The sequence below is a fragment of the Colossoma macropomum genome, unplaced genomic scaffold, assembly GCF_904425465.1.
Source record: "Colossoma macropomum unplaced genomic scaffold, Colossoma_macropomum, whole genome shotgun sequence".
In the NCBI taxonomy this organism is placed as follows: Eukaryota; Metazoa; Chordata; class Actinopteri; order Characiformes; family Serrasalmidae; genus Colossoma; species Colossoma macropomum.
Genome location: NW_023494792.1, coordinates 839 through 27205, shown reverse-complemented (window position 1 = coordinate 27205; position 26367 = coordinate 839). Strand labels below are relative to the sequence as shown.

Below are 26367 nucleotides of genomic sequence, written 5' to 3'. Positions count from 1 at the left end.
CAGAAGAAGAAGAACCAGAAGCAGAAGAAGAAGAAGAAGGAGAAGAAGAAGAAGAAGCAGAAGCAGAAGCAGAAGAAGAAGAACCAGAAGCAGAAGAAGAAGAAGAAGGAGAAGAAGAAGAAGAAGCAGAAGCAGAAGAAGAGGAAGAGACAGAGTGAAAAGCTGAAAAGCTCCAGTGAAGAAAAGGACTGAAAGGTCTATCTAAAAGCCACTAAATAATTGGGCAGCTTAGGAACCAGACGAAGACTTTGATGCCTTTAAAAATACCTTATCACTCATAGCAGAAAGATACATGCAGGGTGTTGTCAGACAAAATAGTCTTTAAAGGAAACTTACTTCAGATTTACCACTCTTTTACCATCATCAACATTACATATAAAAACCCAGATGGCACATGGAGGTTCACTGGTCATTTAGAAAATGTAAATATAATGGATCCCAACCAACCTCTGGTTCCTATTGCCCACACTGTAAAGAAATCTGAGTTTGTACATTTCTCTACAATGGAACAATTTACATCAAACTATTTTGAGTGACTTTATGTTCCTCATGGCCATAACTATGTGATGTACATACCACCTTCAAGAAAATTGGTAATATTTACTAATACATACATAGTGTTTTGATAAAAACTCTTACTTACACAGGTACAGAGAAACACAGACAGAACAAAAAACAAAGATAAATGAAATATATAATCTCATGTTTAGGGCAGTCAGTGCTTATGGAACTGATAACCCAGCTGCTGGTCAATATTATGTCCCATAATTAGCAGTACTTTAGAGTTTGTTTGCTCTCTTAGATAAACCTAGCTAACTAGTGTGTCAATCTAAAGTGAGCTGCTAGCAGCCACTCAGTTAGCTTATTAGCTCAGCAGCTAACGAAAGTTAAGCAGCTTTATAGCAAATTATACCACTAGAAATCTTACAAATTGTATCATAATATACAAAACATATCCCAAACATCATATGGAGCATCATTTATGTTCATGTGTTTAGTAAAATGAAGTTAAAAGCCGTAATTTATCAGACCTGGAGGAATCAGCTTAAGAGAACAGAGGCGGAATGAGAGCGAAGCCCCACAAATGAAGAATTGCTCTTTTGAACTGATTCTTTTCAATGAATCAGTCGAATTGATTGATATAGCCATTGGAATCAAACTCGTAGCAGCTGCACAGTTCTGTCTGTGGAGTCAGTTCAGAGTCAGATCCTCCTGCATTCAGAATCGCTCCCTATTACAGAAATAGTGCACTATAAAGCTTTAGAAGAGTCTCCAAGGTGTCCTTCGAACAGCTGGCTAAACAGAAACTGTTCCATTTTTTCATGAGGTCACTAGATATCTTTCTCTGCACTCATAACAAACGAGGCACATTAAAGCTGTCAGCAACTGAATTACTTAGGGATCTGTTTCAATATATGAAAACACCATTACAGTTATTCTAATATTCCGTATGCAGATTTCTAATATTGTTTTTAATTCTGAAGATTACTGCATATTCAAGTGGATTTTACTCTTTCAAAACAAAGAACAGAACCAAAATGTCCCATAAAATATTTTCCCTGGAGTAAAGGTCAGAAGTTTGAAAAAGAACACTTTCATCCACTTTCTCTTTACTCTCTAGCTGATAGCTGAACTTGCTATCTCTGATCTGGATGTTTTCCAGGCTCTACCACTGAAACATGAAAAACTGTCTGCATTTGTTGAAATGTTTCAGCTCTGTCTGTTATGCTCTGTGTAAATTTGTAACAAGCATGCAAATCAGATTTTGTTCCAGTGTTATTAGTGTTACTTTCTGTCTTGAAAATTCTATGTTCAAAGTGCATGTGGATGAAAATATAAAATTAATCAATCGATGCTGGTACCAGCAGGAACCTGGAGAAGCTCCTAAACTTCTGATCTATGATGCTAACATGAGACAGTCAGGTGTTCCAGATCATTTCAGTGGCAGTGGATCTGGATCTGACTTCACTCTGACCATCAGTAATGTCCAGACTGAAGATGCAGCAGATTATTTCTGTCAGAGTGAACACAGGGGTCCTGTGTTCCCACAGTGTTTTGTAGGTGTATAAAAAGCTCCCTCATTGCTGCAGCTGGAGTCTACTGCCCCTGCTGTAGGAACAGAGAACAACAGTGTAAGTCGTGTAGTGCTAGACGGCTATTAAATTTTCATGTGCACCACAAGCTAACATTACATTACAAACCCCTTAGAGGTGCTCATCTATAAATCTATTTTTTACTTGATTTCATTCAAATTAATCCTGTCCACTCAACATTTGTCATCTACAGCAGATTACATGTCCATTTTTTATTTATGACTGAATTGACATTACTTATCTACAACTGAGTTCTACAGAGAAACTCAGAGCTCAAATAGTGTATCAACACTTTTACTTGAGTCTGATTTTAAGCTGCTCTTTCACTCTCAACTCCTTTCACACTACACGACTTACACTGTTGTTCTGTGTTCCTACAGTGCAGAACTTCCCAAGAGTCTAACTGAATACTGATGAAAACAGTGGTCAACAGCAGTTGGTGTGCTGTTAGACAGAGTGATCCACCATGGAGTCTAACAGACAGACTGACCAGCAGGGGGAGCCACAGCCCACCTCACCCTCCCAGCAGCCTCCTGGAGCTCCACCCTCCCACACTGATCAATAAAACTCCCACTACTGATCCTGGAGTGTGGAACTGGGAGGCGTGCAGGAACGCTGCTGTGGGTTTTCTCACTGGCCATGTTCCTGCTGCACCATTACTCTCTGTACACTGTGATAAAGAGCACCGGAGAATCAGCTGGAGCTTCATTCACCACTGCACTGATTACACTGTTTATACTCCCATTATTTCCCTCAGAACAAACACACTACATGGTCTTCTACAGCACCATCACATCATGATCCATTTCAGACTCCATAGGTCTATTAATCAACAACATCAGACTCTGAACTGAGTCTCTTTTACATCAGCTTAGGATACTAAACCACACAGCACTGTGACTCTGATACACTGACAGTTAGCTCAGGATACAAAAAGTCAAATAATCTCTTCTACCACCATTAACTCCAAGGGTTCTCAAAATTTTCCAACCCAAGATTCACCTGTTTATACAAACAAAGCATATCGGCCCATAGCAGCATACTTTCCCACGGGACAACTAAAATTAGCTCCTTTAATGCAATTTTTTAATGCAAGTGCTGACACTGAAAACCTGAGCATTAGGTCCTGGAACAGATCAGACCTGGTCATTCACCAAAAACACAATTACAGTTACGTTAAAAACCATAACATAAAAACATGCTTGCTATGATGTTACAAAAAAGGGGGTGAGGGCAGAATATAAATGTACGAGGTAGATGTGGACTGTGATTTGGAGCTGCAGTCCATCACGTTTTCACTGAAAATAATCCACTGACTTTGCCAGTAATTGTTTGCTCTCGGGATGTCTCTTTAGTTTTGAGGGTTTATGTGATTAATTTGAAATAGCCAATCAACAATAATAATCTACCTTATTTGATGACATGAAAGCAAATAAGAGTCTTTAAAGAGTCAGACCTTAAAACAGGCCTTTTATACAGGCTGTATGCTTGGAAAGTGCTGCTAGAAGATCTATTAATGAATTCCCTCATTTGATCACAGAACGTGTTTCCATCAACAGTGAACTGATTTTTGCTTGTCCTCTGCTCAAATGTTTGTTGCAGACCCGAATATGGGTGGACTGTTCACGTATGTCAAAACAAAGTGAACTACGATCTTCACCAAACAAGGAAGATGAAAGCACCCTGAAGAGTTTCTTCATCGCTGGCACGCACCCACGGATGCTTAGTCTCAAACTGATGATGTGTAATTAGCCTACTACTGCAGTGTTTGTATTTGTATGTCTGAATTATTATTTAGATTGGTTATAATTTGGAAACCTTTGATTCTTTGATTTGATTTTTCGATACAGCTTTCTGTTTCTTAGGTTTTCTGAGTTTAATTCTTCATTTGCCCAGGGATTTCAGCCTGCTATTGTTGTACAACGCTCGGACCTGTTTCATTTTTTTTAATTGTGTGTCAGGATTAAGCAGCTAGATTGGTGTTATATTGCAAGCTGGTTCTACAGTCTAATTGGAAGACCCTTTTGTCTTTTTTGACATGCAGTCCAATGCAAAGTGGTTCTGTTTTCTACATTTGTTTCCCAAAAGCTAGGCAGCTCTTTTTTCTGTCTGTGTTTTTTGCCACAGTATTTATAATGTATCTTCTGGAATTGTTTTGTTGGTTATACTGGATGCACCTCTTCTACTGTCCTTAAATTGTCTTTGTGTTTTCTTTAGACAGTCTGATTCTAATTGTAAGCATTCTCTCAAATGTGAGCTTTGAATGCTGCAAACAATTATGTCTCTTATTAATGAGTCTTTTATCACCCCAAAATCCATTACATGCTTTTTGATATTTTCACCCACGCTCTGATTTGTGGAGAAAAATCATTCGCCTTTGGGTTGCAATAGTTGTTGACGGCAGTCATTAACATGCTAACGGTAAGCTCCTCTGGCCTCATTGAGGCACACAGCATCTCACTGAGTTCTCACTGAGTTTCTGTCTCTCCTATGATATATTTGAAAACTTCTACCTTTAGTTTTTATTCTGTCATTTCCAGTGCAGCGTCAGTATATAGGGTGAATTCATCTTTCCACGACTTCCCTGTGTAGGACAGGTTTGGCAAATTCCAGTCCTGGGGCGGCATCTCCTTTTTAATGCTTCTCAGAGTGGGCGCCTCATTCTTTTGGTTGTAGATTCCAATTTACACTGCTGTCACCATGTATTATGCTATCTTTTGCATTTCAGACTAGCATAACGATGAAGTCGGAAACAGATGCTCTGAATCGGTTAGCTCTTTATTGGCTGCTTACTTTCAGTTCAATTCAATTACAACATTGCAGTGTCACACTCACTCTGGTCCGTGCTACAACAACACTTTTCTGTTTACTATTCTTCTTGTTACAAGGACGAAGGAGAAAATGTGCCAATGTTTGTGGCAGCTCTAAAGAAACTGTCGGCACATTTGGTGCCATTTTAAGTGATGCAATTAGGGACAGGTTGGTGTGTGGACTCAGAAGATAAGACATCTAAAAGCATCTGCTGAGTGAAAGCAACCTCAAGTTTCAGAATGCCACAGAAATCAGCAAGAGCATGGAGCTTGCTGCAAAAAAGCACATCTTTGCAATACAGAAAAAAATGCATAAAATAGTGACTGAAACACACAGGACTAAAAACCCTTTTTTTAGCGCTGTGGCAATGTAGGGCATCATTAAAGTAAGTAATTGTGCAAAAATTTACAGTGCAGAAAGAAGTGTGAAACAAAAATATGGTAACGCATCAAATGCATCAAAGAAAAAGGGAACTATAATACTTTCAAATAAAGTGGGAAATACTGATTGTGATTCATCTGCAGAGGAAGTGAAACTGATTATTCAGGCTAAAGAGGGTAATTTGAAAGGCTATCAAGGTACACAGTCAGGACAGTCAGTTCAAATGACACTGGAGCTGCTGTCTCCATCATTTCTGAAGAGTGTGTGCCATTAGAACCCATACAATATTGTATTAAAAGCATACACTGATGAAGGCACTCTGAAGTGTTTAAGGATGAGTTGGGCACTGTGAAGGAAATTTGACATCAAACCTGAGAGTAAGCCAAGGTTCTTTAAAGCTCCCCCTGTTCATATACTGTTAAGCCAAAAGTCAAAGCTTCAAAGTGTTCTGGAGCCAGTAAGTGTGAGTCTGAATTTGCGGTCATTTCAAGATCACTCTGCTGTGATATCTTGTTTACTAATTTTACAACATTTTATGCAGTCTTTGAGAAGTGCTTGGGTTAGATAGTCTGTTAGGATCTGGCAACTCTAGAAAGCCATTAAAATGCAGTATGAGTTGTGGTATTCTAAGAGTTGCATTGGAATGAGAACTGTGAAATTAATTCAGAGCTGCTGGTCAGTTTTATCATCCTTACTGATGCTTATACTACTTTAAAAATGTTTATGTAGCTTTATAGTAGTTGATCTGCAGATGTACCCTTCAGTTCACACACACACACACACACACACACACACACACACACACACACACACATGTTCTGATTAAAATTCTCTCTGTTTGTGTCTCCTCTAGTCTGTGTGTGTACAGATGTGTGTGATCTCACTCTGGATCCAAACACAGCAAACCAAAATCTCTCTCTGACTGAGAGGAACAGAAAAGTCGAGTGGATGGAAGAGGCTCAGTCATATTAAGATCATCCTGACAGAGTACTGCGCTCAGGTTCTGAGTGTAGAGAGTCTGACTGGACGCTGTTACTTGGAGGTTCAGTAGTGCAACAATACTAGGATATAAAGTACAATTCAGTGCAGTGACTGCAAAGATGCTGTTAAAGTGATGGTGTGGAGTTCAGCAGGGGCACAGCCTCAGGGAAGAAGATCTTCCTGAGGCTACTGGTGTGGGAGCGGAGGTTCCTGTAATGCCTGCCAGATGGGAGGAGGGTAAAAAGTCCATGGTTAGGACAGACCTTTTATGATGCTGTTCGAAGAAGTCTGGCCCAAGGAATGTACAGCAGTAAACCTTGTGAGGGAAGCACAGTCATGGTTAATGGACTGGGTCAGAGTGACCAGACACCTTCATACAGTTTGTGCATTACTCTGATAATCTCCTAAAAGTAGTCAGTGGCTGTAACACTAATGCTGTAGAACTATGTTACTGGTTTTCATAGATCTGCTTCTCACTGTTACTCTGATAGGCTTCTAACAACAGTCACTGATTATCACTAGTTAATCTAAATACTTCTATCCACTGACAGGCTGGTTTCTTTTTTCTTTTTTTCCTGTTCTCTATGTTACATATTTTATATTAATTTTAATATCTTATTCTATGTTTATATTGCTCTTGTTGTGTTTTTGTTTTGCTATCTGGTGTTGACCAGAGGAGGATCGGTACTCATTTGGGACCCAGACCCAGATTTTCTGTAAAGTTGCTTTGTGTTTCTGGTTAAAAACTGGAATACAATAAATCTTTGATTAAACTAAACTGAAGTACATAAAATGGACAGCTGTTATGCTAAAGCCACTAAAACCAGAAATGTGTAAAGATGGAGTAAACAATTGTTCGCATATACAGAGTCCCTGCAAAGAATTTAGCATTTTGATGAACACTACAAATTCCTTACACCTATAAAAACATTGAGTCAATTGAATTGAATCAAACAATATGTGAAGCTGCTTACTTAACAAGGACAAAGTGTGTTCTGAAAAAAAATAAATAAATACATAAATAAAACCTGTTGTGAGTAAATCAGTACAAGAGACCTTTTGTGCTTCTAGAATAAAAACACAAAACCAAAAGAGGAATACCGCAAAGTGCAGCTTTTCCCACCTGGAGATTTGAATGCAATCTGAATGTAGACCAAAAACAGAAGAATTTGTGTCTGGCCAGCTATGCAGAATATGAGTACTGACTATTGTTCAAATCAGAAAGCTCTCCCAAAACAACATAAAACTGGACTTTGTAAGTCACAGACAGATATCACTGTTTTTGCCTGACTTCCTAAAATTTGACAGTAAAAAACACTTATAGGAGACCGGAATATAGCAATACTTAAAAGCAGCTGACACCATAGATGGTCCAATGGAAGATGCATGGGCACATATATGTCCAGAAAATGAGTGTGAACATTTAGAGTGCCTTGCCATTCAAACTGATCAAGCAGAAATGGAAGAAATGACTGGCATACATCTTGCTGTATATTTGAAGATAATACTTGTGGAATTACAAAACAGAAAACTGTGAGTTTGTTGTGATTTTGTTGTGATTTTGTTGTGATTTTGTGAGCTTTCCTCAGTCATCTTGACGATAAATGTCTCTGATGACCAGCCCAGAATGACAGTGACAGACAGCCTGTGTTCACATCCTTAGTCTGGTGAGCGATCCACCGTTACATGTATGTGTTGTGTGTGTGTGTGTTTTTTTTTTAAACTATCTATCCTTAATAGAAGGAAATATAGTTTATGTTTTGGTGCATACATAAAACAAACATACAAAATACTCTCTAAGGTTTTAGCCATACTTGCCTTGGCTTGTCCTGCCTTTACGCTTTGCTAGTCATAGAGCTCTGTTTTAGACACAGTAGGTAAGAGGTGGGTGCCACCCTCTGCATCCTCAATCCATTTATGGTTGATCAAGCCACATTCTATTCCACATCCCGTACTCTGCTCCATTACTCACCTGTAAATTGTTTGTTTTAGCTGCTTTCATTATGACCGTGTCTCAACAATGTATGCTCATTTTGTATTTTTCTCTAAGCTTAACGTACATCTATGTTTTCTAAGCTTAACATTACTTATTTGTTTTAATTTATCAAGAGAGTAATAAGTGTGTTCTGCTTCAATCTAGATTATGCTGAAAACTTTATTTTACTATGTTTCTCTCTTAGAACTGAATAAACCAGTTTATGGGTTGAAGTTTTATTGACATTCAGTGCAAAATGCAAGCAATAAAATGAATGCATAAAAAAAACATTCCCCTTGATGTGTCTATTGGTACAGGGAAATAAAATGGAGTATGTGTTGTATGATGTGAGTAACACACCACAGCAGTGCCAGTTTAAACACCGCTTTCCTTTCCAAAAATATACTAACTGATCAATTTATTAGAAACACCTGTACACCTACTCACCTGTGCAATTATATAATCAGCCAATTATCTGGCAGCAATGCAGTGCATAAAATAATGGAGATATGGGACAAAACTGGATAGTTGAAGACTAGAAAAACTTAGCCTGGTCTGATGAATCTCGATTTCTGCTGAGGCACACAGAGGGTAAGGTTAGAATTTGGCACCAACAGCATGAATCCATGGACCCAACCTGCCTTATGTCAGCAGTCCAGGCTGGTGGAGGTGGTGTAAGGGTGTGGGGAATGTTTTCTTGGCATGCTTTGGGCCCATTAATCAACTCAATCTTCGCTTGAATGCCACAGCCTGTTTGAGTGTTGTTGCTGACCACGTTCGTTCTTTGATAGACACAATTTACCATCTTCTAATGGCTACTTCCAGCATGATAATGCACCATGCCACAAAGCATCATCTCACACTGGTTTCATGAACATGACAATGAGTGAAGTATTTTTATATTTCTATTTTAATTTTCAATAAAGTTACAGAAATATAATTTTTTTGTTTCAGCCCATTAAAGCATTTTGAAGAAAACCCAGTTAAATTTTAAACAGTTCTGAAAAGCTAATCAAAACTGAGTGGCTTCCAGCAATAAATACACTTCAGAGGTGTCAAGTTTAGTGGAGAAAGTCCCAACACACCCAATGAACATACTTTATCCAAAAGGTCATCTTCATTCATTTTGAAATTAACTAAAGAAAATAGCATTATTATCAGCTGGTAAACATGCTTCCTGAAACCTGCTGACATTTACACTTCTCTCAACTCAACTTCCACCCTGAGTTTACCATGTTATTCACACTATGACAAAAACTAACAAATGGGCAGAATGTCTTTAAATCCACTGCCCCTCGCTTCAGCAGGAGGAACATTCTGAGAGCTTTACATACAGCTCAGATGTCTGTACCTCAGGTTGTGCTTTAAGGACTCACAATATTTTTGATGTCTTTCTCTATCAAAGGCGTTATGCACCAAACACATCATGAATAAACATTATGAAAATGTGAAATATTTGGTTGTAAAAGATGTGTGAATGTGTACTGGTGGAGCACAATCAGTCTCAAGATTTAAAACTTTCTTTCTGATGTTAATATTCTATTTGGCTTTAGCTTTGTTTGCACAGTTTATTTCCTGTAATGTAACGAATTCAACAAGAAATAATTTCAGATTGGATTGCAGATATTCAAAAAAGTAGCTGAATTACTGAAGTAGTTTTCCAATAAACAACTTATTTACTCGAGTAATTTCTTTTAATTTCTTGACAAATTGTCACTACAGTAACAGCACTAGCTCTTCCCACCCAATATACGGTGTTTGAATATGTTTTCCTTATGAATTAGTTTTCCTAAACATATCTTTGATTATATTTCTGTTCATATTTATATATTAAGTTCAAAGTCAAAAGGCATTTTGTCTGGAAATATGAAATGCATGTATGTAATAGATAAATAATAAACCAAACCAAATACCTGTTTCTCCTCTCTATAACTGAACATTCAGAGTGTTGAAAGTCAGGCTAACACTGACAGACATGTAGCAGCTTGTATTTTCCTTTAGGTCTGTGGGTGATGTAATGAGACTGAAATGAGTTCTGATTGGTTGCTCTCTTCCTAAAAACAAAAAAAAAAAACAAACAGAAGAAAACAGAACAGAAAAGTTTAGTCATGTTCTGTTTGAGTCTGGACTGAGGCAGGGAGTGTCCAGGTCTTTCTCACTGAAGACGTCTAAATAAACCTCAGGAAAGGTAACAGAGCCGTCAGTTTCTCACTGATATTAATGTATAGCCATGTTTTTCTTTCTGTTAGTGATTCAGTTTATAACCTTCACCTTATCCTGTAAAAGCCAGGTTGGAAGATGAAGTTATTTATTATATGATGAGAAACAGTGAGTTTGATGATGTGATGTTCAGATTTGACTCTCTGTGCTTGAGTCTTAACGTTACTGTGCTGTCCTGTTTTTCTCTCTGTTTGTGATTATAAACTTCACTATGAAGCAGCTTTTAGAAACTGAAAGAGTGCAGAGTGAAATCCTGCTGGTCATATATACCATATAATATATATATATATATATATATATATATATATATATATATATATATATATATAATATATATATATTGGTCAAACAGACCAGTAAATAAAAAAGGGTATCTTATAAATGCACATTGATTTTTTCGTCTTATTCTTCAGGGCTTCCTTAAACTGATGTAGCTTTTCTCTAAAACAATCAGCTAAGTGAGGGGAAAGAGGCAGGCAGAGTGGTGCTACACAACAGACAACAGCATTTAAAAAAGGGTGTTCAGCTCTATTTAATCTGTCAAAAGTGAATCTGTTAAAAGCTGTGTGGAGCTTTGAGGCCCCAGCACAAACAAAGCATCATGCTTTCCACAGGCTTCATCTCAGCTAATCCAGTGAGATACATGTCACTGATATAAGAAAGAGACAAGGAGAGAGACCGAGAGAGAGAGGAAGCAAAACATATGTCATGAGGATGATTTAACAGAAGTCTACAGAAAGAGTTTCTTTATGCTTCCTGAAAATGTACAGAGGGTATTTGCAGAAGGCCAGTATCTGCAGATCTAAGATAAAGAGTTAGAACATAATAAGTTCACCTTTTTTGTGGGATTTATTGAACAGATTTCAAAATAAAGTTTATTAAATGTTGGAATAGTTAAGCTTGATAATGCTTTCACTTTCAATTTGTTACTAGCAAAAAACAACTTTTTTTGGTTAACCCTTGTGTGATGTTGATGTGTTTGTTACTCAGTGTGTCTGGTGGACCCACCGCATTAATGTTTTAAATCAATACAGCCAAATGCAAAACATTCAATCACAGACTGTCTAGTGTGATTTGAGAAAACGAAAACAAACTTGGACCACTGATCAACAAAAAAAGATCTCTCATTTACTTCCTACCTACAGTTTCAAACATAATTCCAGAAATAATATTCCTTTGGTTTAGCAGTTTAATTTTGTCTTCTCAAGGTTCATTCTCACAGAACCCATAATATCAGCTGGGCATGTGTTTCTAGGTGCCACCTGGCAGCACCAGAATGACAGATATATTTTTGAAACACAGGAAAGAAATGATGAGGCAGGGCGACAGGGTTTAACACTAACGAGTACTCTGCAGTTAATTATTAAACATTCTTTTACCATGTGCATATGTCAACGCTTTCTTTTAAATCATTGTGTATTTAATGTCTTTGTACAGAAATAGCATTCTCAATTTCCATGGAATAAAACACCTCCAGCTGCATAAAATATCTATTCTGGATTTTCTTCTTTTTCTCTATGTTATGCCATATTAATACATTAATTCATAAAACAGTAGAATTTGTTTAAGAGAATCAACATATGAACTGTACCATCAGCTCTTTACATTTAGGTATTTATCAGCTAAACTCACACCGCACAATTAGTTCAACGCTGTATTACAAAAATGCTCTGAATTTCAACTGCTGTACAAACATGTAACCCTAAGTATTTCTACCACAAATGAAATATCAATTATTTTTTGCAAGGTTCATAAAATGGTTGGTGGGAGACATGTGTGTCTAACATAACACATGTGACTAACATTAGATCTCTAACAAAATATGTGTCATCACCATTGGTCAGATATGCTCTGCAAGGGTTCAATTTTTTTCATATCAAATAGAACAAAACAATCTGCTTACTGAAAATTACTGAACAAAAATAGTTGACTAGCATCACATTGTGTTTTTATGATGATTTTCTAATATTTGTCACATTTAGTAACCTGACAGACAGGAAAGAAATGATGGAGCAGGGTGATAGGGTTTAATGTTTTTGAGTTCTCTGCAATGACGACAGAAATCCAGAAATGCATACAGAGCACTGCTTTAAACTAGAAATTATTGGCAGCAAATTGCTGGCAAAACACTTTTGCATGCATAATAGATGTATGGTTATATTCTCCCAAATAAAATACAATCTTTTTTAAGAAAAAGAAAATCTTCTTCGCCAATTTCAGAAAAGGAAAAAATAAATAAATACAATTTACAAAAAACATTCCCAAAATTACAAAAACCACAAACACAAATGTGATGACACTTTAGTGGCGGTCACACATAAATTAATCAATTATTCAATTCATTCATATTTACTACCTGTATTACAGTGAGCAAGCAAGTATGATCGAATTGTTATGCATATTTTGTACAAAATAATTATTATCACACCAAAAACAAAATATTTGGTTAAACAGTTAAGGTACAGTGATGGCAGCCATGGTGCATGGGGCCACCCTTACCCTGTTAGTAGACCAGCTTTTTGTTGATGTTGTTGAGTTTGCACATATTTTTACACATTCAAGGCCTGAGTAAATTATTTTTTTAACAATGTGTTTTGTATGGATGAACCTTCACAGGGAGCAGTCCAACCGTGTCTGTGAAGAGTAGAAACTAAACAATGGGGAACGAAAACTCAAACCCAAGAAGTGGAGGAGCCACTGATCCAAAGTGAGTCACTTCCCATAAGCACTAATCCCGAGGAAACAGAAAAACAATTAATAAAAACATGCAAGAAAAATGAAATATAGTTTGTCACTCAGACTAAAAGAGACTTAAAGAAGGTAAAGAAAGTTGTTACCCAACACTTTAATGTCACTGTGAACTAACTTCTTGCTAATGCCTTACAGCAAGTGCTGTCTAGCTAATATTAAGTAATGCATTTGTTGACATGAACAGCACATGAAGTACTACATTAATAATGGTTAGTTGATTTAAAGTAAACCAGTAACAACTGCATTAGTTAGTGTTTTCAGATTGTGTTGACTAAAATTAATGTATTTGTTAACATTAAAAACACGAGGCACTATGTTAATAATATTTTACTAATATTAAGCAAACAAATAATACCATTCATTGATACTTTAACTTTTTCACTACTGTATAAATAAACATCAATAACCAGTGTTAAATCATCGTTTATTTGGCTGTAATAACAATAAAGCAGTAGTAGGTAGTAAACAGTTACATTTGCTCAATTAAAATTTGATGCATTTGTACTTTTCAAAGAATTACCAAATTATAATAGTTTTCCAAATGTTAACACTCACTCACCTCCTAACATTAATGTAGACTCTAATGCCATTAATGTTACATACATTAGCTAATGCTTGTTAGCTAAAACTTATTGTAAATACAACAATGACTAATACAGAGGTTTCTACTTCACTTAATATTGGCTAACTAGTATTAATGTGTTGTTCATGTTAACAAATGCATTATATATTATTAGTTAGTCAACACATTGTAAAATGTAAATGTAATGGTTAAAGCAGGAACATGAAGAGTGATGGGTCCATGCCTGTCTCTGCTCCATTCAGCAGAGAAAGAGGAAAACCCAGCCATGTGCCTAAGAAGAGTGGTGGGTCAACACCTGTCCCTCCTTCATCCAACAGAGGGGGTGGACAACCCAGTGATGGGTCCACACCTATCTCTCCTTCATTCACCAGAGGAGGTGGACAACCCAGAGATGGGTCCACACCTGTCTCCCCTTCTTTCAGCAGAGAAAGAGGAGAACCCAGCCATGTGCATAAGAAGAGTGGAGGGTCAACACCTGTCCCTCCGTCATCCAACAGAGGGGGTGGACAACCTAGTGATGGGTCCACATCTATCTCTCCTTCATTCAGCAGAGGAGGTGGACAACCCAGAGATGGGTCCACACCTGTCCCTCCTTCATTCAGCAGAGGAGGTGGACAACCTAGTGATGGGTCCACACCTGTCTCTCTTTCATTCAGCAGAGGAGGTGAACAACCCAGTGATGGGTCCACATCTGTCCCTCCTTCATCCAACAGAGGAGGTGGACAACCCAGAGATGGGTCCACACCTGTCCCTCCTTCATTCGGCAGAGGAGGTGGACAACCTAGTGATAGGTCCACACCTGTCCCTCCTTCATTCAGCAGAGGAGGTGGAATACCCAGAGATGGGTCCACACCTGTCCCTCCCTCATTCAGCAGAGGATGTGGACAACCCAGTGATGAGTCTACATGTGTCCCTCCTTCATTCAGCAGAGGAGGAGGAGAACCCAGCTCTGAGTCCATAAAGAGTGGTGGGTCCACACCTGTCTCTTCTTCATTCAGCAGAGGAAGAGAAGGGTTCAGCTATGTGTCTATGAAGTGTGATGGTTCCATGGACAACCTTCCTCATTACAACAGTGGAGCTGTGCCTTCTGGTCCTAGGTGAGTTATTCCCCCTCAGTATAATACAGATAAATAGATGTGCTGGAATTCTGCAATTTGGTGGACAGTTTGGAGTTACACTCTGAATCTGGCTGTCGCTCGCTCCAGAATAAGAATGTCCAGAAAATATCCACACCATAACTGAGTTAAAGAAATATTAGGTTCAAACCAGCCTTTCAAGATTAATTTTGGCCACAGTTAAGGCTGCCATCAGAACCTTTCTTTGTTGTACACTAAGCATCAAATTAGAGTCAAGCATAAGTAAAGTTGGGCACATAGAAATGTTGACAGATAAATAGCCAGACATACAGCCATAAAGCCTTCACAATTGAACATGATGAAAACAATTTTTGTCATTTGAAAACTTCATTAAAAAACATGGCAAGGAGTGATGTAAATCCTGTGAATTAAAGTGAATTAACTAATGAGACAAGTTTTTAGAAGATGGAAAAATGTTATGCCATATGGGGAAATATTGAATATGTGCAGGTCTCAAAAAAAAACAAACAGTAAAAAGTATTTTTCCAAATGCTTGTTAAGTTTATTAAGAAGATAAGCGTAGTTGTGCTTCTGAATAAAAGCAAGATTTAGATATATTTTGATGCCTAAATATGTAAAATCAGATGTATGAACATGTATCTTGGAATGTCCAGAGAGATTTAAATGGCCATTGCACCCACCAATGGGCATCAAAATAGACTTGACCCAATTTAGTTTATATCCTGAAAATAAACCACATCTCTAAAAAAACATGAGTGCATGTGGCATTGCATTACTAACATCTGAAAGAAATAAGATAATATCATGGGCATATAGGGGGATATGATGTGACAAATTGTTTATAGGAATGGGAGTAATTAAAGAGCTCCACCTAATTGCTTCAGCTAGAGGTTCGAGAGATAGAATGAATAAGCTTGAACTAAGGGGGCAACCTTGTCTTGTCCCTCTCTCAAGAACGAAGAGAGAAGAAATTATGTGTCCTGTAGTAACGCATGCTGTTGGGGAATTTGGATCATTTTGATAAAAGAGGGTCTAAAACCCAATTTCTTAAGCACTGCCCACAAATACCATCAGCTTCACCAAAAGCCTTCATAGCATCTAAGCTGAAGTGCCTAAAAAACTATTCACATCCCTGTTGCTGACATCAATTATATGTAAGACACACCTAACATTAACATGCTGCAAATAAATCCAGATAAGTAAATCAGGGCCTTGGTAGAAGATCAGACGTTGTCCAATAAAATAACATAAAAGTGATGTGTGGCAAGCAGTTTAATTTTAAGCAGTTTATAATGGTCATTTCTGTTGACGAAGTGAGCATTTCTGTGTTTTAACTTCTTTAGACACTCTATGGTGGAAAGAACTGGACACCTACAGCAGGATTCTCATCTAGCAGTAGATGATGTCTTAGAGAGACACAAAACCAGCATGAAGAACAAGTGCAAAAACTTAGTTGAGAGAACCAAAACAGAAGTAAATAAAACGCTCCTGAACAGGATTTACACTCAGTGCTACATCATGGAGGGAGAGAGTGAAGGAGTCAATGAAGAACATGAGGTTTTACAGATGGAGAAAACATCCAGGAGACACTTAGAAGACTCTCCAATCAACTGCTTAGATATATTTAAAGCTCTACATGATCTAAAAGGAGAAACAGAAGAAAAGAAAATTCTAGCTGATGTTGCTAAAAGTTTCAGACCCAAAAAAATAGACAAAGAAAGAAACGAAGACAAAGAACTAAAAGTGCCAAAGCTCAGAAGTGTGCTGACTAAAGGCTTTGCTGGCATTGGAAAAACTGTCTCTGTGCAGAAGTTCATTCTGGCCTGGGCTGATGGAAAATCCAATCAGGATGTAGATTTCATGTTTGTGCTTCCGTTCCGGGAGCTGAACTTGGTTAAAGATGATCAATACAGTCTTCATAAACTTCTGTGTGACTTCCATCCTGAGATCAAAGATCTGGACCCAAGGATTTATAATCAGACCAAAGCTGTGTTTATATTTGATGGTCTGGATGAAAGCAGAATTCCACTGAACTTTAAACAGTGTGAGAAAGTAACTAACATCACCACGACATCATCAGTGGATGTGTTGATAATAAACCTCATCAAAGGAGAGCTGCTTCCATCTGCTCTGATCTGGATCACCTCCCGACCAGCAGCAGCCAAACAGATCCCTCCTAAATACATCAACCGTGTGACAGAAATACAGGGATTCAATGACCCACAGAAGGAGGAGTACTTCAAGAAGAGGATCAGTGATGAAGACCAAGCCCAGAGAATCATCTCCCACATTAAGACAGTGAGGAGCCTCCACATCATGTGCCACATTCCAGTCTTCTGCTGGATCTCAGCCACTGTTCTTCAGCAAATCATGAAACAGCATAATACAGAAATCCCTAAAACTCTGACTGAAATGTACTCACACTTCCTGCTCACTCAGACCAACATAAAGAACGAGAAGTATGAGAAAGATGAGAGAGACCCAAAGAACCTGCTGGAGTCCAACAGAACCATTCTTCTTAAACTGGCTGAACTGGCTTTCAAACAGCTGATGAAGGGCAATGTGATGTTCTATGAAGAGGACCTGAGAGAGAGCAGCATTGATGTCACTGAGGCCTCAGTGTATTCTGGGATTTTCACTGAGATCTTTAGGGAGGAATGTGTGCTTTACCAGAGGAAGGTCTATTGCTTTGTTCATCTGAGCTTTCAGGAGTTCCTGGCCGCTGTTTATGTGTTCCACTGCTATGAAAATAAGAAAATGAAGGTACTGCACATTTTTACATCACTAAACAGAGAGTGGTCTGAGAATGTTCCACTGGATGAGATTTTGAAGAGAGCAGTGGATAAGGCTGTAGAGAGTCAGAATGGACACCTGGATCTTTTACTCCGTTTCCTGCTGGGCATCTCATTGGAATCCAATCAGAGACTCCTACAGGGCTTACTGACACCAACACAGAGCAGCTCAGAGAAAACCACAGAGTACATCAAGAGCTTAATCAAAGGAGATTATCACATTTCCTCTGAGAGATCCATGAATCTTTTTCTCTGTCTGTCTGAGATGAATGACCAGTCTCTCTCCAGAGAGCTTCAGGAGTATCTAAAATCAGAGAGACACTCAGAGGAGAAGCTCTCTCCTGGACAGTGTTCAGCACTAGCCTGCATGCTTCTGATCTCGGAAGAGGTGCTGGATGAACTGGACCTAAGGAAATACAACACATCAGAGGAGGGTTATAAGAGACTGATCCCAGCTCTGACTGTCTGCAGAAAAGCTGTGTGAGTGTTACATCTATGTTACTACATTTCTAAACATTTCTATATAAATATTGCTAAAGAAATAGCAGTATTATATACTATTAGGATTATGTACTATTTAGTTATTTAGTAAAAGCAGTATGTACAAAACACACACGCACATGCACACACACACACACACACACACACACACACACACACATATATATATATATCAGGCAATTAGTTGGACATTAAACATCTTTGTAGTGTTTTCAGTACAATGTAAATTGTCTCATAAGTTGCTGTAAAATGTGTGCCTGTCATGTGTGCCTGTAATGGAAAAATGAAAAAGAATTAACATCTAACTCTTTATCTAAGGCCTTACTAACACATCTTATTATGACATTTATAACACATTTCTAAACTAGAGCATAATTAACTGCTTGCTTATCTTTAAGATGCAGGCCTTAAATGTTATGTACCATATATTTATATACATTTTGTATTTATTATTTCTGTGCAGACTGTCTGGCTGTAATCTCACCAAGAACTCATGTGAAGCCTTCAGCTCTGCTGTACAATCAGCAAACTCTTCTCTGAATGATCTGGACCTCAGTAACAATGACCTGCAGGATTCAGGAGTGGAGCTGCTCTTTGCTGGATTGAAGAGTTCAAGCAGTAAACTGAAGATACTCAGGTAAATTTTCTGTGAATGAATTCCTGAATGGACAATCTTTCACTGTCACCATTCCAGTAATGCAAAAATAGACTAATAATTTGAAGTATGTAATATAAACAGCATGATATTCTTTTTCTTTTGTTCCATTCAGAAATGTTTTCTTATGTATGCTGTAAAATCTGTTGCAATTTCTCACCTTCTGTAGACTTGCTCTCTGTAAACTTGGGGAAAAGGCTTGTGAAAATCTGGCATTAACTCTACAATCAACAGACTCCTCCTTGAAAGAGCTGGACCTCAGTAACAATGATGTACAGGATTCAGGAGTCGAGCTTCTTTCTGCTGGACTGAAGAGTTCAAGCTGTAAATTGGAGATACTCAGGTAAAGCATTCAGTAAATTGAATCTGAAATCTGAGATGCCAAAAAAAGAGGATTTTAAGCTTTTGTTTTCTGGCAAAGTGTGGACTTGAGATATTGTATTAAATAAAAAACAACCAGTGGGATTCTACTGTTACTGTCTTTTTTGCAATTTCTGGGAGCTCCACACACAAAATTGAGCTTCTTTGTCTGAAATGATCTTTACTGTACTGTTTTCATGAATGGCCTTTAGCACTTGAAAACCTATGTGGTAGTGGTTGTTAGTAGGGGGAGGAACAAGTGTTGCTTCTCGTCCATGAAATGGCATTTTGGGGCTGCAATGAAATCTCTCTGGTTTTAACCAACAATTCTTGGCCTCAGTCTACAGTATTTCTGGTAGTCAGGGTGTTCTCTGAATGATTTTTTATTCTTCAACCTTGGTTTTGGTGGTCCACAATACTTTCTGCCATATACTGCACTTTTTTCCTGCTGCCTTCAACCTAGCTTCCCAATGCCGAGTTGAGTTTTCCATAATCTCAATTCTGCTTTCAGCTTCTTCAGTTTGGACACAAAGGCATGTACATTTGTCACCCAGAATTTGAGGAGCTGAAAGCAAAGGCAGCCACTGCTGTCAATTTCTTACTTTCGTATTTTATATATTTTTTTAAATCTTGATCTTTATAAGTTTTATTTTTTTCCACTTATTCTCACTAATTGTCATCCAAATTTTTGTATTTACTAATACTATTTACTTGTAATTTCTATGTCTACATCAGTCTTCAGTGCTGTCTAGAGAAAAACTGTGTCTGTTCTGGAGTATTATCTCTTAGATATCAGAATCAGGGTTAAGGTGTAAATAGGAGTGTGAGGCTACTGTATCCATTTTGTTATTGTGATTTTGTTTTGTTTGATATCAAGATGATGGTTTTTTGTTTTATGTAAATGCCATCTGCCCTTTTTCCATTTTGCAGGTTGTCTGGATGTATGGTTACAAATAAAGGCTGTTCTTCTCTGGCTTCAGCTATGAAATCAAACCCCTCCCACCTGAGAGAACTGGATCTGACCTATAATCACCCAGGAGAGTCTGGAGTGAAGCTGCTCTCTAATCTACTGAAGGATCCACACTGTGCACTGGAGAAACTACAGTGAGTTACTGACTTACTGTCTCTATATGCAGACTAACTGTAATTATACATATCATGCACATATCTGAATGTAATGTTTTAGATGTAGATGTGTTTTATTATGAGGTGGTGAACCTTACAGAAAAAAATACACCCAGTATTTTCAGCTGGGTTCTCTCTTGTATTAAATAGAGCACAGACAGCCCACTGGCTATGCTAACTAACATTAGATTCACATCATGTGTTACAAATGCAGCCTGTCAGATCATTAGATAAATAAGCTGCCTAAATTTAATCACAGGAACAATTCCTAGTGGCCCACAAAAAATGGTGTTTGTGTTAAACAAATCTAGCAGTCAATCAAAACAGTAAAGACAGAAGATGTGAAATCACTGAGATTTGTATGTGTTGGTTGGTGGAAATAACCGCTCTGTCTGCCATACTCATCAGACTGAAACAGTGGACATCCTTGTAATGTAATAAGACAGTAATAAGATGTGGCCCTGATGAGCACCTGTGCTTGCTGATCTTTGTTCGGACAGAGTTTTATTAACACTCACATGTGAGTGATATTAACCTAATAACATACACTTACATAGTTATGACAGAAAAGTATAACTCAAATGATATGTGATAAATAAGTATATATTAAGCTTTAACTTCAGCACAGCAGATCGATATTGTAGTTATATACCTTCTGCTTCTCTGTAATGCTGACACCATTTGTAATTTATATAAACACACATGCCACTACTAAGAGCACAGCGACGACTCATCCAAGAGGTCACAAAAGACCCCACAACAACATCCAAATGTTACGGGACGGCGGGGAGGCGGACCCAAGTGCAGAAATGGAAACAGAGAAAAATGGAAAAATGAGTTTATTGTGGCACTGGGTTGTGAATTCGAAACATGCAGATGAGGTGACCCAAAGCCATGTTCGAACCGGCAATGTACTGATCGGCGCTTCGTGGCATTACCACTGCGCTACTAAGGAGCACAGGTGACTACTGGCAAAGCACCTCAAGGAAGGGGGAAAAGAAAAGGCGGGAAAACGGCGAATGGCAGACAAAAGAGACGTTGAGAGCAGCGTGCTCAAACAAAGGCTGAACTAGAGAGGCGAGAGGACAGATAATAGGAAAAACAAAAAACACTTCCACTCCAAAAACGAAGGGAAGGCAGACTTTGTTTCAGTTGTTTGCTCCTGGTGGAGCAAACAGTTCTTCTTTTTCTTTTTTTTTCCCTTTAAGTAGCTTTGGGACAGTTTCTTTTCTCAGCCCTCTTTTCTTTTTTTGGTTTTGGGTGCAATTTCTTTTCACAGCCCTCTTTTCTTTTTCTTTTTAGTTTTGGGGCAGTTTCTTTTCTTTTCTTTTCTTTTCTTTTCTGACGCTAAGTACCGTACCGGTCACCCCTCTACAAAGGTGTGACAAACACCACTGTTTGCCTTGACCTTAAGTAGAGGAGTCCGCAGGTGTGTTGTGTTGGGCCTAATCAGCCCGCAGACTTCTGGGAATTGGACTTCCCTGAAGTTATGGCCCTGTGCTGCCGTCGCCCTCTGCTGGCAGCTGGCGGCGCAGGCTGGACACCCTGCCGCTGTTGCCCTCTGCTGGAAGCAGGTGGTGCAGGCTGGAAACCCTGCCGCCATCGCCCTCTGCCGGCAGCAGGCGGGGCCGGCTGAACCCTTACACCAAAAAACTGCAGGCCTCACTTGCCTCGGTTAAGAAAGAGACTGAGCAAAAAAGAGTTCCAGGACGAAAACCGCTGCTGAGCAAAAAGAATATAAAGGCAGGTCTCAGTTTTGCCAGAAAACATCTTGATGATCTCCAAGACTTTTGGGAGAATACTCTGTGGACTGACAAGACAGAAGTTGAACTTTTTGGAAAGTGTATGTCCCATTACATCTGGCATAGAAGCAACACACCATTTCAGAAAAGGAACATCATACCAACAGTAAAATATGGTGGTGGTAGTGTGATGGTCTGGGGCTGTTTTGCTGCTTCAGAACCTGGAAGACTTGCTGTTGTAAATGGTACTGTGAATTCTGCTGCCTACCAAAAAATCCTGAAGGAGAATGTCCGGCCATCTGTTCGTGACCTCAAGCTGAAGCGCACTTCGGTTCTGCAGCAGGACAATGATCCAAAACACACCAGCAAGTCCACCTCTGAATGGCTTAAGAAGAACAAAATTTAGATTTTGGAGTGGCCTAGTAGTAAGTAAAGTAAAGTTTATTTATATAGCGCTTTTTACAACAGGTGTTGTCACAAAGCAGCTTTACAAGGAAATCAGCATTACAGAAAGAAATCCGGGTCCAAGCCCCCATGAGCAAGCCAGTGGCGACAGTGGCAAAGAAAAACTCCCTAGGAAACAGGAAGAAACCTTGAGAGGAACCAAGACTCAGAAAGGGAACCCATCCTCCTCTGGTCGACACCGGATAGTAAACATTGTTAGTACAAAAACAGGGAAAACAGGTGGAGCAATGATTAATTTGATTAGTTTAGTTCAGCAGCATCAGCATCAGTGGGGTCAGGTTGTGAAGGTGAGGTTTGCACAGCGTAGTACAGCATGGAGCTTGATGGTGGTCAAGCCGGTCCAGAGGGCTGGCAAGCAGTGGCACCCGATCAAGGCAGAAGAGGCAGCAGCATCAGACGCACAGGATGGGCAGCTGTTCAACTCGGCAAAGGAAACGAAAGAAAGGAAAAACACACAGAGTCAGTTCTGTAATGGGTGACTGATTAATTTAATTAGTTTAAATGATTTGATTAGTTCAAATGATTAATTTGATTAGTTTAGTTTATGCAACAGCAGCATCAGTGAGGTCAGGATTGTGAGGGTGAGGTTTGCACGGCGTTGTACAGCAAGAAGCTCAATGGTGGTCAAGCCGGTCCAGAGGGTTGGCGAGCAGTGGCACCCGATCAAGGCAGAAAGGCAGCAGCATCAGAATGAACAGGATGGGCAGCTGTTCAACTCGGCAAAGGAAAGAAAGAAAGAAAGGAAAAACACACAGAGAGTCAGTTCTGTAATGAGTCACTGACAGAACTGAGAGTCAGTTCTGTAATGGGTGTCAGTTCTGTAATAGGTGTCAGTTCTGTAATGGGTGTCAGTTCTGTAATAGGTGTCAGTTCTGTAATGGGTGTGAGTTCTGTAAAGGGCGACTGATTACAGATTAAAGTGTTAGCAGAGCAACAGAGACTCTGGCAGGTATAGAACTGACAGGGAAAACGAATTAATTACCAAAGGCTAGTCAAAGTCCTGACCTGAATCCGATTGAGATGCTGTGGCTTGACCTTAAAAAGGCGGTTCAAGCTTGGAAACCCTCCAATGTGGCTGAATTGAACAACAATTCTGCAAAGATGAATGGGCCAAAATTCCTCCACAGCGATGTAAAAGACTCATTGCCAGTTATCGCAAATGCTTGATTGCAGTTGTTGCTGCTAAGGGTGGCCCAACCAGTTATTAGGTTTAGGGGGTAATCACTTTTTCACACAGGGCGCTGTAGATTTGGAGTTCTTTTTCCCTTAATAATGAAGATCTTCATTTATAAACTGCATTTTGTATTTACTTGTGTAATCTTTGTCTAATATTTAAATTTGTTTGGTGATCTGGAACATTTAAGTGTGACAAACATGCAAAAGAATAAGAAAACACTTTTTCACTCCACTGTATGCTGTGATTGTTTGCTGTTTGCTGGTTTCATGCTATTTTGTGCAGTTTTTATGAAGTACTCAGGTTATACATTTTCACAGGATCTGAGAAGTCTGGAGAGCAGTTAAAATGTGCAGTATGTGTAGTGGTATTTTGTAATTTGCATGGGAATTGGGTATGATAAAGAACAGAAAAACTGTAAAATAAATATAAAGAAACTAAAATGCACCGTGACCCAGAAGGATAAGCGGTTTAGATGATGGATGAACTAAAATGTCAGTTGTTATAAAGTGCTGTCATTTCAGCCCATAATGCCAACAAAAACTGTGTCACCTGACATAAGTATTATGCAAATTTGGCAAAAGCAGACTTTCTGACAACTGAGGCTTTTTGGAATAAATCTTTACAAAAATATGTTTTATGTAGGTTTTTTATTAGTTGTTCTGGAGGCTAAAGAAAGCTGTCCTTTAGTAAAGTGTTACTGTTTGTTCTTCAGGGTGGATCATGGAGGGAAGATCAGGATGAAACCTGGATTGAGGAAATGTAAGACACACACACACACACACACACACACACACACACACACATACAATCACACACAATGATTGATTTTTTTTTCTGTTTGTTTCCTGTAATCTGTGTGTGTTTGTGGGTGTGTGTGTGTGTATCTGTGTGTGTGTGTGTTTGTGGGTGTGTGTGTATGTGTGTACAGATGCTGTTGATCTCACTCTGGATCGAAACACCATGAACAGTAATCTCTATCTGTCTGAGAGGAACAGAAAGGTGAATTGTTTGGATAAGAAACAGTCGTATCCAGATCATCCAGACAGATTTGATCGTTGTGCTCAGGTTCTGAGTGTGGAGAGTCTGACTGGACGCTGTTACTGGGAGGTTCAGTGGAGTGGATGGGATGCGGACATATCAGTATCATACAGAGGAATCAAGAGGAAAGGACTTAGTGCTGACTGTGTGTTTGGAAATAATCATCAGTCCTGGAGTCTGAACTGTTATAATAACAGATATTCTGTCAGAAACAATAAACAGAAAACTGACCTACCAGCACCCCCCTCACCCTCTAACAGAGTAGGAGTGTATCTGGACTGGGGGTCCGGCACACTGTCCTTTTACACCGTCTCCCCTAACACACACACACTGACCCACCTACACACACTTACCACCACATTCACTGAACAACTCTATGCTGGGTTTAGGGTTTATGCTGACTCATCAGTGCAGCTGTGTGTGATAGAATAACCTCTATACAATTTGTGTGTGTGTGTGTGTGTGTGTGTGTGTCTGTGTGTGTGTGTGTGTGTGTGTGTGTGTGTTTGTGACATATATGGTGGAAATGTTGTTCACAGTTTCAGTCTAAAGTGTTATTGTTAAAATTGACTCACATAGACAAATTTGTTGTGTGTTGCAAAAATATCTGCAATGTTTAAAACTTAAGCTTACTCTGAAAATATGCGAATGGGAAAATAATTTTGCAAACACATTAGGTTTTAGTTTTTGGAAGACGATTATCTGTTGAAAGCTTTCTTTAACTTTTCAAGTAAAGGTGAGGTGAGGTGAGGTATCTGTTAGCTGGCTAGATTTTTACCATCTGTGTTTCTATAGCTTTTCTTATACTTTTGTTTCAGTGAACAAATGAAGGTAGCACTTTATGAAAGCCATATTTGTAGAAATAGTTAAAAATGTGCTTATAACTATTTATAGCTTGGTTGCAATGCTTTGAGCATGCTTAGAAACTTTAATAATCACCCATAAGACTGTAATAACATACTGTAATTAAACCTTTGGTCACATATAAGCATGTTGTAACACAAGTGTTACTATTTTTATGCGTATTAAAGAGATAACGACCTGTAAATAATCATAAAGCACATATAATACTTACAAACAATTATAAACACAAACAAATTGAAGTGAAATTTTAGGTTATTCACATTTTAATGTAAAATATGATGTACTGTTTGTTTCTGTCAATATACACTATGTATAATATGTGTAGATCTGTTGTTATTGCAGGATCAGCTGCACTTTGATGTTAATTACTTATGTATTATGGTCAAATGTTGACATTGTTGGATAGACAAATCCTCAAAACAATTGTGTTTACAGTTTTTTTTTTTTGAGAAATTGAGAAATCAAATCTTATATATTGCAGTAATGTGTTTGTGCTTTTGTCATTGGTTTGAAATTAAATATAGTACATTTACCTTAATGTTAATTTATAACAAAGAATGACATAAAATAGCCATCTCTTTGTTTGAGCGCTCAGGGCTTGATATACTATCTTTTGTGGCAGTTTCAGACACATGTCTGTCCAGACACATTCTATGGTTCTAGAGAGGACTGCAGAAGGATCACACAAAACATGGGTGGATATGTTGGAAGTGCTGCTGATTATATATTTCACTCCATTTATTTAAGTTTGAGAGA

The 26367-nt window shown here is 38.5% G+C and overlaps 1 protein-coding gene across 2 annotated transcripts; it reads left to right on the top strand.

Annotated features, from left to right (window-relative positions):
• Window positions 1-10362: 10362 nt before the first annotated feature.
• Window positions 10363-26076, top strand: LOC118812745 (NACHT, LRR and PYD domains-containing protein 12-like). 2 transcript variants are annotated; one of them, XM_036577858.1, is made up of 9 exons: window positions 10363-10429; window positions 13078-13168; window positions 14041-14892; window positions 16236-18164; window positions 18649-18822; window positions 19010-19183; window positions 20131-20304; window positions 24422-24468; window positions 24638-26076. In XM_036577858.1, the coding sequence occupies exons 2-9, from the start codon at window positions 13119-13121 to the stop codon at window positions 25177-25179; spliced, it is 3942 nt and encodes a 1313-aa protein (XP_036433751.1). In that variant the 5' UTR covers window positions 10363-10429; window positions 13078-13118; the 3' UTR covers window positions 25180-26076. The 2 variants fall into 2 exon arrangements, with proteins under 2 accessions (XP_036433751.1, XP_036433750.1); XM_036577857.1 differs by having other exon boundaries at window positions 14038-14892; window positions 24638-26075.
• The last annotated feature ends 291 nt before the right edge of the window (window positions 26077-26367 follow it).

Excerpts from the sequence above, each read along its gene's own strand:
- LOC118812745 (XM_036577857.1), top strand. The coding sequence starts at position 13,119 with ATGGGGAACGAAAACTCAAACCCAAGAAGTGGAGGAGCCACTGATCCA. Across the intron at positions 19,184-20,130 it reads TGTAAATTGGAGATACTCAG|GTTGTCTGGATGTATGGTTA; the intron begins GTAAAGCATTCA and ends TCCATTTTGCAG. Across the intron at positions 20,305-24,421 it reads TGTGCACTGGAGAAACTACA|GGTGGATCATGGAGGGAAGA; the intron begins GTGAGTTACTGA and ends TTTGTTCTTCAG.